We start from the raw sequence: 14431 nt of genomic DNA, 5'->3' as shown, positions 1-14431 counted from the left end.
TTAAAGGCATGAACAGTATTATATTATAAATTTTTCAATTACTCTGGACTAGAAGTAGTGGTTTCCAAACAATTGCTACAGTTTTCTGTACCTTAATATTGCACATATAATAATGTACCATATGCTTGGCTTAGCAGTATGGAACACATTAGTCTACCAGACACAATATTCTCTCTGGAACAGAATATATCCTTGGAATATCCTGCTCTTTTTGGTCACCCTCAGTTTTAACTTTTTCTGTAACTTGATCTGAAAATGATGACCAGCTTGAAATCTATATAACTTGAAGGCTTTATCAGTAAAAACCCAGCACAGTTATATTTCTCAGTGGCTGTGATGTTGAAACCTGGGGAAAATCAATTTTTTCTTTTGCTGAATGTATATTGAAGCATTAAAAAAGGTGAATGAGTATGCTGAGGGCCTGTCATTCTCAAAGTACTTTCTTATGCTGTGTGTGTAGGTACATCTGCCTGTTAGCCCTGAGAGGCTGTGTGTGTTTGATGCATTGGATGTTGTGTCAGCAGGAAGGAGAAATAGAAGAGATGAGGTATATCAGAAAAAAGTTGATAGCAAATGGTGTTTTGTACAGCCCTGTATCCCCCCCCCCCACCGTGTAATATATTATGGAAATAATGATTCTGTCAAGTGATGCTTCTTTGTAAGCCTGAAGTGATACAAGTAGGGATTATGCATGCTCAAGTCATTCAGGACTGGGTATATAGTTGTCTAGAAATGCTTAAGAAGTGTCTTTGCCATGAAAGACTTTGTAGAGATGCAGTTGCAAGAAGTAGATTACTAGAAAAAAAACCACCCTGAAGTAGTTTATTATTATTGTTATTATAATTTTTGGTTTAGCTAGAAATGGGAAGAAAATATTTTACTTTTAATCCTGTTCTTATAGAGTGTCTTTTTTTTTTTTTTTTTTTTTTTTTTTTGTAATTTATTTCCCTAATTTATCTTGTATTTAAGGATGAATTGTATTCTTTAACTAATTTTCAAGCTTACTCAAATATGGTTGTTTCAAAGCCATAAAAGTTTTAATTAATTAGCATAGATAGGCAGTGAGAAATTGGCTAAAGGATTAAAAAGAGGTGTCAGGAAGCATAACAAATAAAATGTGAATGTAAAGCCATCTGTAACAAAGCCACAGAGAGAATACAGAGAAAATTATTACACTAGAATAAAGAACAAAATGCTTCTGACCTGTACACTCTCATTAAGCAGAGATCAAGAAATGCAGCCCAAAAGGCCGGATAAGGATAAGGATAAGGATAGCCTCCTCTCTCCCATCAATGGATTGGATTATGTGGCTGCTCTAGTTTGAAGAGATGTCTGTGCAATGAAAACAAACTGGTGTTTTCTTACCAGAGGAGGATACTTGGGCTTCAGTCAAGTTAATGACTCCATCTTCCCCTGACAAACATGGGGACTCAAGGTTAGGTAACAGGCTGCATTTTAGGAATCTCATGAGAATTACATGCAACATAATTGTCTTCAGAGCTGCCAGCATATGCAAGGTTGGATTGTAGGTCTGGGCTTTCTCTTCTTCCTCAGGTAGTTCTTCTGACAATGAAAGACAGAACAACTTTTTTGAGTTTCGGGTGCAAGAAATCCAAACCAAAAGCAAATTACCGAAACCCCCCATACAACCCCAAACAAATTTGAATGCTGTCTTGCAATGTAGATAAATCACTGGGATTTTAGTTTGAATGGAAATTCTTTTAGGATGGAATATGCCTGATTTTGATGTACTTGTACAGGTGTTAAGTAGGAATGTCACACAATGTATTTCATTTCCTCGATTAAAATCTTCCCCCTCTCTCAGTCCCATCCTCCTTCACATTTCTGTTCCTTCCCACATACACAGAGTTAACTAATACCAAGTTTATTTTGCTTCACTGCTTTAAGAAAAATGAATGCTGTGGCCAACGGAATGAAAAATTTGATAAGCAAAAACAAAAAGCAGGAAACATGGAGAACAAATTCCAGTGACATAGGTAGTATAAGATGGTTCAATGATAAGTACCAACATTAACAATTCAGACATCTAAAAGTGTAAGATTAGCAATCTGAGAAACATTTATCTGGATGAGATAGAAAATTGTACATGATACATAATGACCTCTTTGAAATTCATTCAGGATGCTGGGGTACTTAGGCAAAGAAGACAACTAGTTAATCATGTCAAAAGTAGACAGTAAATTAGTTTTGCTGCGTTCTGGAGTCCTAGCTATGAAAAAGAATATATTTCACTAATTAAAGAGTGAAAATATTCTAAGCTTTTAGAAAGAGAATGCAAAGAGAGTAAAACTGATCCTAGCTTCGTGGAGTAAGCCCCAGGGTGTTTGTCTGATATAGTTTTATGATTTTATCAGGTAGCCTAGAGTAAGAGATCTTCAACTTTGGTTATATTGATTATACACAGCAAAAAAGTTCATAAGAAAAAATATCATGCATGGCTTCAATCCCTAATTTTCATGTATTCTTGGAGTCTCCAATGAAATGTAAACAAATCTAAAAAACATACATGAACATACATGTTATAATTTTTTTTAAAATCCTATAAACTTCAAAATTGCCATAAGAAGTTAACAATCCAATTAATTTTTCAGAGGATTATTTTTTGCTTGTGCTGTAGGTATTTTAATTGTATCATTATGTCTTTATACTAATGATACAGGAGTGTGCATTCTAGATGTTTTATGTTATTAAAAAAATAGAGAAAGTGAAGATCACCTTGTTGTTTGGATATAAATTGTGTTTTATCTGAAGACTACATAATTTTACATAGTGAAAGCTTTACACACGGTTCTGAAATAAGGTGGTGGTTTTTTACCTAAAATATTTAAAATTTTCAGGTTTTTGAACAAAAGTTTCAGTAAATACTTAGTATCATATTCTGTGTTAGAAAAAGATACAAATTTATCTCTAATTTAATATCTTCAGTATTATCTCTATTATATTATTTCTAATAAATTTATCTCAGACACCTTTCTGTGTCTGAATCTGCCCCGAGACCAGGTCCTTATCCGTGTAGATGGCCTTTAGCTTTTAAACTGTAGAGGGCTGAGAGTCAGGTCCTCTCTATCTTTATCTTTTTACATGAGCAAAATTTATTTCCATTAAACTGAATGAGAAGCAGATCAAATTCTGCACGGCTCCAATACCATAGTTGTTTTTAAAGTGCTATGCTTTACAGGACTTTTATTTCTAAATTCAGTGTGTATATTGGGGAAGACTGTGATGTTTGGCATCCTTCGATGCTGCACATCAGAAAAATATCTGCCGTCTTTCTTATTAAAAATAAGTTGAGATGATGAGGGTTTTTTCAGTCTCTCACAGTTTACATTCCTCTCTTAAACATTTTTTATATAAGGGTCCAGCGTCTCTATAATGCTTTTATATTGTTGGGGTTTTGTTTGTTGGTTTTTGTTTTAATTCCAAAAGGTCCTTTTTTGTGGGAGATATTTATTAGGAAACTCAGTGTGCGCACATATGCGTGAACAAAGTGTGCATTTATTTATATCTCTGTAGAGTGAGGTGGAGGAGACAGTGTCCCCTTTGTTCCATAAGATCTACTCCTTAAAATTGTCTTGCACTTTCAAAAATGCTAAGAGCAAATATGGAAACTTAGCTCTAAAGAGAAAATGTCCTGAAAAGGTTTGAACTAATGGAACGAGAGGGCTTCGTCTCTTAACAGAGTCATTTCTATCACCAATTCATGTGGTAATCAGATAATGTGAGAGTTATTTCTAAGCAGAACTGGAATTAGTCATATCAAATCCGCCTAAAAATGTGATTTTGTTTCTAAAAATTATTTCTCATTTTATATGCATTTCAGAAGCATATGCATAAATATTTAGAACTCTTAATTTACTAACACATCAATCTAAAAATTTGATTTGCTATCATCATCAGAATTAATTTGCTTAATTGTTTTTCCTATCCCATCAATCTCAGTTTTGCACTAATTCCAACAATGACACCTTTTGCTGTTTGCACTTTAGTTCGGTTTTTTTGTTCTAAGTTTGTGAACAGTGATCGGGATCTGATAGAATATTCCATTAGCTTGAATTGTGAGCTATGAAAAGGTGCTTCTTTTACCTTAATGAAAGTGGCTCAGCATGGGGTGGATCAGTAATGACATTTGGTTTTAGGCATCCAACAATTTGCTTTTATTTATTGGCACATCTTGTCCCAACAGCTCCCTCGCAAGTTAGTGGTGTAATGAAAGAAAGAGTGCTGCAGAGGAGCGTGGAGCTTTCCTGGCAGGAACCAGAACATCCCAATGGAGTCATTACTGAATATGAAATCAAGTATATGAGAAAGTAAGTGCTAAGATTATCTGTAATGTGCAACAATGTGTTGTTTGCTTTATGTTGGCTTGCTGCATTGTGGAACAGCGTTAAAGTCATCAGCTATCAACTACCACATCTCTCCAAAGCCAGTGATTTTGCTGGTTTTTAATACTAGCTAAATCCTGCAATTATTATTATATCACATGTCTCATATATTGAGTTTCAGCATACTAAAGATGAAATATACACATGAAATCTGCTTTTCTTTTCTTTTTTTTTTATTGTTAAGTCGTACTTGGATATTTTTACCATTATATTGCTGTTTTCACATCTATTCTACAACTGGGTTTGAAGCTTGTTTCATTTCCTTCTGTATCAATGTAATTCTAGTCTTGAAATGATGTATCAAGCACAACTCCTGACTGCATTTGGTATTTCCTTACGAGTTGGGCAGCTTCTACTTGATGTCTGAACATTTTGAAAACACTTCCTAGACATTTAGGAAATAAATATTCCTTATTTCTCCTTGTTAAAAGGACCAGGACTGTGAAATTTATTTTTCACTTGTTCTCTCAACACAATAATGAATTGAAGGCTGCTTTTCAATAGTAAATGAAGTGATCTCTGTTTCTGGAAGAGTGAAATTGCAATCTTACTGATGTCAGTCGCAGTCTTGCCATTCATTTCAGCATGTCCAGGGCTTCATTCATGATAACTTTGAAGTACTGCAGAATAAAAAAATTCTGACAACCGTAAACTGGATGAAAGCAGAGTGAAGGCAGGTTGTGCAGCTCTGCGTTTGTCATGGGACCCAGACTAAGTTTGGCTCTTCCAGATTCTCTGGGAAATTGACTGCATAATGTAATATACTCCTAATTTTTATAAAACATTCTGTGAAAAAGAAAATCATGAAAATAAAAAATTTAATAAATGGGCTCCTTTGTGGTCACTCATGAAGACACTTCTGCAGGCAAAGTAACAGTACCCCTATATCAAAAAGAGAATGTCAGCTTACTAGATAACACAGAATTAGGTAAATTCAGCCCAGATTGGATGCAATATCAAGAGTTATTTTTCATTTTCAGTCATGAGTTACACAAATATACTTATCAAAAGATCTTTATCTCATTTCAGAAAGGAGCAGAATTTTTATTTGTTGGTGTTAACTTCCAGTTTAAGTTGTTCCCACTAATGATTCATACAAGAAATCTAGCAGATAGGTACAGATAGCTAAATAATTATTTGGAAGAAATTTTAATAATTTTAGGAGCTAATTTTTGTTTCTCCAGCACGTGTGTGTATGTACACATGCAAATGAAGTCCAAGTATCTTTAAAACTTTATATACTTTGCAAGGGCAAAACTCCTCTGAACAAAAACAAAACAAACAAACAAAACCCTACACAAACCAAAGTACCCAAAAGAAAACAAAACAAGCAAACAAAAAGAACTACAAAAAATTGAGAACCAAAAAATCTTGGATTTTTTAATGTGCAGAGCAGTTTCTAATCTGTTCAAATAAAATAAGTAATTTAAATGAGAAATGTAAAATGACAGAAAAATAACCAATATACCCAGCTTTTTATATAATGATAGCTTTAAGAATGTGGCTTTTATTATTTTCTCTATTACTCATTTTAAATAAACAAATTTCATTGCCAGTTTTTTATGTTTGCAAAGAGAAAGACTAATGTTAAAGTTTGGTTTTTTTTATGGAAAGACATCTTCCAGTATTATGCTTAATAGAGTGAAATTAATAAAAAAGAATAAAAAAGCTCATTCTAACACTCACAGATAAACTGGACTATAACACTCACAGATAAACTAACTTTCATTGAAGCAGTTTTCGCACAAATACTGAAATGGTTGTTTTACTTCCAAAAAAATGCATTTCAGCTTTACAATTACTTCATAATCTTCTTGCTCAGAAGGAGAGAGGCCGTTTAAGTTTTGTTCCACTAGTTTAAAAGAAAAAACAAAAACAAACAAAAAAAAAAAGGATTTGAACTTTCAGCTCCTTTTAGAGCCAAATTGAATAAAACTCTTTTGTAGTTCCGAAATACTCCTATAAGTGGTTTTTTTCACCTCTCACTTCTGGCTAGGGCAGGAATGGAAACTGCCTGAAATCTCCAAAGTAAGTCTGTCTTGTGAGATTTCTAGTGCAGATAATTTTTATTTTTTTGTTATTTATTTAGTTTTGAATACAAGGACTGTTGGCAATTCAAATAAACCTTGTTTATGCATCAAAACCCAAACTCAAATTCCACTGTGGCTTACGGTTCTGAACCTGACTGTTTATGGTTTCCTTACACTTGTTTCTCATCTCTCAAGCATTCTTGTTCTTTCTCATATACCAACATACATTCCACCATGGTCCTCACATACAGATGATTTAAATTCTTTTGGAGAATATCTGGAAAATTGTTGCTAGCCAAGACTGTGGGCTTGCTCAAGTAACAGACTGGGCAAGAAGCAGGAGAAGCCCTTACTGAATCTGAGAAAAGAAATTATGTATGTTTTGTGTCACCCTGTATTTTAGCAAAAGCCTTTGTTGCTTTACTGACTGTGACAGGGAAGGCTCTCCATCACCTTTAGCTGGTGAGGTATTATTGAAATGAGTTACAGATTTATTCCTTCCCACTGTATCCGTCTCATTAGCACTGCTGCGTACGGCTCATGCTTCTCTGGTCATGTGGTGCATTCAGATGGTTGGTTAATTCATCTCTTCTGCCCTTCAAATCAGGGTTGCATCTGCCACCAAAAATCAACAGGGCTTCACTATCTATGCTGAAACATAATCTGTGTCACTAAATGTGATGAATAAGTAGAGCTTTTTGAATACTCTAATGATCTGTGATACAGCTTTTGTACTATTTGAAAGTGAGTTATTACTCATAGGGTTTGTAATCTTTCAGCTTCAAATTTGTGGAGTGTCATACTGAGCTTCTTTCCCTGGGTTCCTCTTTATGCCTTAGAGTCTAAAACAGAAAAGACTAAAAGCCAGAGATAAAATCTGAAGTGAAAACTAAGTTAAGGGCCTCAGAAATTATGCAAAAAAACAGCCAATTATACATCAGTGATATTGTATTTTTTAGAGGTGATGGAAGGGTGCAATGTCAAAGTAATGATGTCAGTCAGAGTTTTTCCATTCATTTCACAATGTCTAGGACTTAATTCACGATAACTTTGAAGTACTCTAGAAATAAGAAAATTCTGACAGCTATGAACTGAATTAATGCGGAATGAAGGCAGACTGTGCCTATGTTTGTCAAGTTCTGACCAGGAAAGATAAATTTCCCTGTCCTTGAACTGTTTAGACCTCACAGATTTCCCTGGAAAGCTGTGATTCTTTTCATCAAAATTTCACAAAATTTAATCAGAGCCAAAAAAGCAATTGTTTTTTGTTGAGATGTTTTCTGAGCAACAACATGAGCATCCCATTTGAATTTTATGTTATATTTAGAGCTCTTCATTGCATTGACAATGTTTTGTAATACTCCATAGAGTATGCTTTATTTTTTGTTGTTGGTGAAAAAGAGCATTCAGCAAATTGAAATAAACTACCCAGGCTGGCTGTCAGTTGTTGTTGTGCAATCATGTTAAAATTGGATCTGTAAATGTCATTTAATCTTTTGTCTTATTCTTTCCAGGATCAAAGGGAGAGGACCTATTCAACAGTGAAAACCAAGTCCACTTCAGCTTCTATTAATAACCTAAAGCCAGGAACAGTGTATGTTTTCCAGATTCGTGCTTTTACTGCTGCTGGTTATGGAAATTACAGCCCCAGACTGGATGTTGCCACACTGGAAGAAGCCACAGGTAAGGAATTAGGTTTACAGGAGATTAACCCTTTCTGTAGAGGTAGTAACTAAAGCAAGAAAGTAAAGCGTCATAAGCAATATAATTACAATTAGAAAGAATTTCGTTCTACAAGAAGGTGGATTTTTGTCATTGTCTTTTGAAGGATAAGCTTCCATAAATTATTTTACCATAGAAGTGAAAATTAGTCCTATAATTGGCTGGAGAAGTTTTGTTACATATTAGGTTTTTCTCCTTTGCTGTCCTTCTAATACGCAATAACTTTTTTTTTTTTTTTTTAATTCAAATACACGCTTATTTTTCCCCACAGAAGTGAGTAGTGGTGAGCAGAATAGCTCAACTAGATTCTGCTGTAACTGGGAAGAGAAGGAAGGAGAAGATTGCAATCCACAGAGACTTCTCCAGGCTAATTTTTTCCATTTTATTTTCTGGAAAAAAACAAAACCAAAACAAAAACAAAAAACAAAAAACAAAAAACAAACAAAAACAAAAAACAAAAAACAAAACAAAACAAACAAACAAACAAACAAAAAAACACCAACAAACTTAAAAACCCAAACAAACAAAAAACCAACCAACCAAACAAACAAAAAAACCCCAGCTGGTAGTTTTGATTATGTGTGTTTCTTCAGCTATAAGTCCATCTTTAGTGTATTTTGAATTCGGTGGTAATTCAGTTTAGTAAAGAAATGGGAATCTCAAAGATACTAAGTTCCTTTCAGGCTCATATAAATTGTAAGCTGTGATACAAAAAAAAACCTTCTTCCATAGGTGAGACCTGGTTGCCCTGGGCCCCTTCACAGGAACTGTGTCCCTGACAGCTCCACCATCCTGTTGCACACCTAAATTTGGTTATCCTGGTTCAGAGCATTTTCTTCACATTGACATTGGCATCAGGTCAGCTGGATTTGGAGCCGGGAATATAGGAATACATAGCCTAGGAGTTCAGAGGATATGGATGCCATACCCTGTATGCACCCTCTGCAGAAGTCTGTCTAAGACTGTGTGCAGACACACATTATTGCATCCTGTTAATTGTCACCTGAACAACTTGTGGTTATTCTTAATAAACAGTAGTTAGGTCTTGATTCCACCTTAGTTCCACACAGAATATAAAAAACTATAAATAATGAATAATACCACATATCTAATAGACATAATTGAAACAGTAATTATCATAGTAGCAGCAGTAAGCTGTTATTACTAATATTATTAGCTCTGTGTCTAATAGCATATTTCCCATCTGTAGAAAGAGTCAGTACCAGAATCCCCATTTTGCAGAATGGGAACCTGAGGTACAGCCAGAAGTAATTTCTTATTTTGAATAGTTTGCTGGAAAACAAATTGGAAGTCTGTCATGATAAGTTTCTGCTAATTAGATAATTTATTGTCCGTAGTGGTTTAAAAATTAGTACATCAAAATATTTCCCCGACATTTCCTTAATTATCTCAGTATCTTTTACATACTGAATGTAAGCAGACTGGTAGCTGCTAAGATTAGCAAAGATGATTTCAAAGATAAACAGTTTTGACTGGAGTTTGGTCAACATATGGGAGATTAGGAAATCCTATAATAAATGCATCACTGACCACTCTCCTGTGCTCCTTTTCTGACTCAGATGATGAAAAAATCCATATAAACCACAAAGATTCTTGGCCAGCATGCACAGCAGGTTTCTTTTGTCACAGGCCAGCTAAGTGCTTTGAGATGCCATGAAAAATGTCCTGTGTTTTTGTTAAAGAGAATTCTAGAAGTAGCATATTTTCCATTATCTTGAAGACAGCATTATAAAATATAATTCCCAGCAAGGATAAGCATCCAAAATTCCCCATATATGGTTTTCAGAAATAATGGAAATATTGGTTAAAAGATAGCAAATTCATTAAACTCTTCTAAAATTGTTTACATTGAAGTATTTGTTTCTTGTGTTTTATTATAGTTTTATCAGAACTTACAGATTCATCTAATGCATCTATTCTCAGCCTTTTAAAGGAAGACCTTTAGTGGCTTGCTTTTGGAAAAAACAATTGTTGTTTTGTTTTGTTCACTTGCATAGTACTTCCCTTTGGACCTCAAGGGAAGTACCATGCAAGTGAACACTAAACCGTGTTATGCTACAGTTTAGAGGCTTTGGTTTCTCGTTATTCCAGTGGATTTCTGAATGCAGCTTTTAAAAATGTCAAAGCATTTTAAGAAAAAAAATACACACATATACATTTATGTAAGAATATATGTAATGACCACCACATTCAATTAGTCATGTTGCCTACCTGGATTTGTCCTGGCACTTCCACTGCTTAGCACTATTTGGTTGGTGCTGTTAATTGAGGAGATTTTTGAATCGTGTGCTGTTTACTGAATTATGATAGAAACTGTATAGTCACTTTTTCAATATTTGAAGAACTATATCCATTATATTATTATTATCTGGTATGTAAAATATACGTATATTATACCTGTATTGGATCATATCATACATGTTGGGTATTGCATAGATATTTATGGAAAAATTTCAAAATTATGAAGTAAACATGCTTTTTAAAGTCAGACTATTTCTATTCTACACTGTGTTTGCCATGGATCAGTCGATGGCTCTAGTTGTATTTTTGTTGTTGGTTGATTATTTGAAACCAAAGTCCCTCTGGAAAAACACACAAATGCATAAAACATCACTTAAGCGTCAATTCTGTCTCTTGGTTCACTGAAGTATTTAAAAGTCAAGTTAAGTGGTTTGTAGCAAGTAGACCTAAAGATGATCCTCTGCTTTATGTAATGGAAGCAGATTTTTTTCACTTACAGAATCACAGAATCAATTAGGTTGGAAAAGTCCTCTGAGGTCGTTGAGTCCAGTCTTTGACTCCTTTACAGCTCTCACTCTTAAAGTAGAAGCATTTAACAAAAGCTGGCATGAAGTCTTCCCTTTTCCTTTTTCCATGAATCAGAGTAAATCAAACAAGACTGAAGTATTATGCATATGTAAATTGATCTCTAAAGTATGAAATATCAATGTTACAAATTTTATAGGAGGCCTAAAGCATAATACTTCAGAAAGTAGTATTTGGCATACACGGATCCAGTTATCATTGAAGCTTTCATGCTGAACTTTGCCAAGAATTCTTTTCCAGAAATCATGCACTTGAATTTGCTTGCATGAGAAAAGGTTGTTGGAGCAGCTGTGCAGCATTTTCAGCTGATATCCTTTTTTAAATCCTCCAGGGTGTTCAGATATGCATTCCCATCCCTACAACCATGTATTTAAAATCTGGTTTAAATGTAACTCCTTTAAATTAAGCATTGTGCTTCAGATGTGCACATCTCAGAGCTCAGATCAGGTGTCAGCTGTAGCTGAATGCCCAAGTTTCAGCTCCCTGTGTCACCCTCTGAGCCAGAGCACAATTTAAGCAGAGGTAAAGACTCTCCTGTCGTGGTGCTGATTCTCTCTCATCACTGTTGAGGCGTCACCAGTGACAGGTAGCCATGCAAGCACCCCCTGAAAAGACCTTCTGCATTCCAAAATCTTTCCTCTAAGAGCACTCTAGCATCTTTGTTTCTGCCAAGCCACAGGGATCATTCCAGAAGCTGTGTTCTGATTCACTCTTACACCAGCAGACTGAGTTCATCGCACAGGAGAAGCAGCAGAGTACCTGAACACAGGCAGATGTCTTACACTGCTGCCACTGAATTTATACCAGACCATGCCCACAATTTTCCCCCTCCCCTCTTTTTTAAAGATATAAAAATAAATCATACATTGCATCCCACCTGTCTTACCAGTTGGCTAGAGTACTATGTCCCCACATTTTCCAGAGCCCAAAAATATTGTCTGCTTCCTTCCAGAATGTGCCAGTACCCAAAATCTGTGAGGCACTTACATAGAGCAACCCACTCACATATGTCAGCCTTTATGCACTTATCTTGGCTACTGGACTAGGTGACAGGCTGGGCTGGGGATTTTTCCAAGCTTTTTGCATGGATGGAGCTTCACACCCTGGCCATTATGACAGGATGCTGCCTCTTCACTTCCAAGTGAGATTTTCAGTGAAGTTCAGAGAGAGATGGGAACAGTTTAAGGAAATGCTGTATTTTACAGAAATTTGAAATTCTTTGGGATTGTCTGTTTTGGTGGCCTAGATAAGTTGCAGGAACTGAGTTGTATGACTTGTGCCCCTATGTTCTGCACAAGACAGTCACCACTGATTTCTTAAAAGGTGCACAAGTGAAATGTAGGTAAGTCTACAGTAACATCCTACTGACGTGTATCTCTGAAAGTTAAAGTTACTTAAACATAAGCATTCTTTTTTAGTAAAGACTTATAGAAATAGTGTGCATTTCCTCATATGCATTAGAAAGAATACAGAAAGAAATACAAGTTTCTTCAGGAAATAAAATTAGAGGGGTATGTGTATGCATGTGTAATTTCCTTTCAGTGCAGACTATTCTAAATCTGTGTAGTATAACAAGGGGCTTGTTATTTTGGGGGGAAACAGTTGGTACAGGTCAGTGTCAGTGACAAAATAAATCATGTTGATTGGCTCACTTCTCCCAAGAAAAGTCTAGGTTATTTGTTTCTATGGGAACTTCTGAGGTATGTAACAGGAACCCAGCTCTGTGGAGTTCATAAATCCTGGCGTAGACATTCCTGTTCAGTTACCAGTACAGCAGTTAGCCATATTATCATGCCATTAATTTCATTAGTCCACCTATTATCAGTTATCAGTTTGGTTTCATTTTTTTCCTTCTCTTCATCTGTTGGCTGCATTTCAGTCATGGTACAGTTTACATGGCCCCAGTCCTGCTGGAGACAGATGGGGTTCACTTGTCTAAAAAGGGAAAAAGGATTCTAACCCCCAAGTTTCCAGGGCTGATTGAGAGGGCTTTAAACTAGGTTTGGAAGGTAAGACCAGACTCAGCTGAAATGAGTCTAGGGATGACATGCCAATGTTGGGGGTGAAATCACCCCAACTGAAGTGCATGAATACACACAGTATGGATAGCAAACAAGAGGAGATGGAAGGAAATTTTATAGGCACAGAAACAGGCCATCCCTATATGCTGAAGGGTGAGCTGGGAGGAAGAAAACTGGCATGGCTGAATAGGAACTTTCACTGGAAGTCAGGAGGAAGAAAAGTTTATGACCTTGCGAAGAAAGGGGCAGGCAACTCAGGAAGTATATAAGGATGTATTAGGCCATGTAGAGAGAAAACTAGGAAGGTGAAAGCTCAGCTAGAGTTCAATTTGGCCACTGTTGTGAAAGATAATAACTGTTTTTATAAATGAATTAACAGCAAAAAGGTCAGAGAAAATACCATCCGTTTTTTGTTGTGGAGGAGTGTAACCAAGGATGAGGAAAACACTGAGGTCCCAGATGACTGGAGGTTGGCCAATGTGACACCCATCTATGAGAAGGGTCAGAAGGAGGGTCTGGAGAGCTACAGGCTGAAGTCAGCCTGACCTTGCTGCTAGGGAAGGGTCATGGATCATCTTGAGTATGATCACACAGCACATACAGGACAACAAATGGATCAAGTATAACCAGCTTGGGCTTAGGAAAAGCAGGTCTTGCTTCATCAATCTGATCTCCTTTTATTACCAAGTTACCTGCTTAGGGGATGTAGCCCATCTGAACTTCAGTAAAGCCTTCAATATTGACTCCCACAGCATTCTCCTGGAGAGACTGGCAGCCCATGGCTTAGGCAGGTGAACTCTTTCCTGGCTAAAAGATGGATGAGTGGCCAGGCCCAGAGGATGGTAGCAAATGGTGCTATATCCAGCTGGTGGATGGTCACTAGTGGGGCCTAAGTAATGGGGCTAGTCCTGTTTAATAATATAACTGATGATTTGGATTCCCTCAGTAAGCTCTCAGATGACCCCCAGTTGGACTGGAGTGTTAATCTGCTGGAGGATAGGAAAGTTCTGTAGAGGGATCTGGACAGTCTGAATTGATGGGCCAAAGACAACTGTATGAGGTTGGTAAGGCAAAGTGTTGAGACATGCATTTGGGTTACAACCTCATGCAACACTACAAGCCCAGGGAAGAGTAGCTGGAAAGTGGCCCAGTGAAAAAGGACCTGGAGATGCTGATCAACAGCTGGGTGAATGTGAGCCAGTGTGTGCACAGGTGGCCAAGAAAGCCAATGGATTCCTGGCTTGTTTCAGGAATTCTGTGACCAGTGGAATTGGGACAGTGATCGTTCCTCTGTATTTGGCCCTGGTGAGGCCAAAGCATGAGTCCTGTATCCACTTCTGGGCCCCTCACTTTGAAAAAGACATTGAGTTGCTGGAGCATGTCCAGAGAAGGGCAACAGAACTGGCAG

At 36.4% G+C, this 14431-nt stretch overlaps 1 protein-coding gene across 1 annotated transcript in view; it reads left to right on the top strand.

Annotated features, from left to right (window-relative positions):
• Window positions 1-14431, top strand: part of EPHA7 (EPH receptor A7) — a 149453-nt gene that overhangs the window by 115505 nt on the left and 19517 nt on the right. Inside the window, exons 6-7 of the mRNA XM_066314411.1 lie at window positions 4205-4328; window positions 7917-8116. Coding sequence (XP_066170508.1) covers window positions 4205-4328; window positions 7917-8116 — 324 coding nt within the window. The remainder of the gene's footprint in view (window positions 1-4204; window positions 4329-7916; window positions 8117-14431) is intronic.

Source organism: Sylvia atricapilla, chromosome 3 (genome assembly GCF_009819655.1).
Source record: "Sylvia atricapilla isolate bSylAtr1 chromosome 3, bSylAtr1.pri, whole genome shotgun sequence".
Lineage (NCBI taxonomy): Eukaryota > Metazoa > Chordata > Aves > Passeriformes > Sylviidae > Sylvia > Sylvia atricapilla.
The sequence above is the reverse complement of the archived record's forward strand: the minus strand, read 5'-3'. Positions and strand labels throughout refer to the sequence as shown.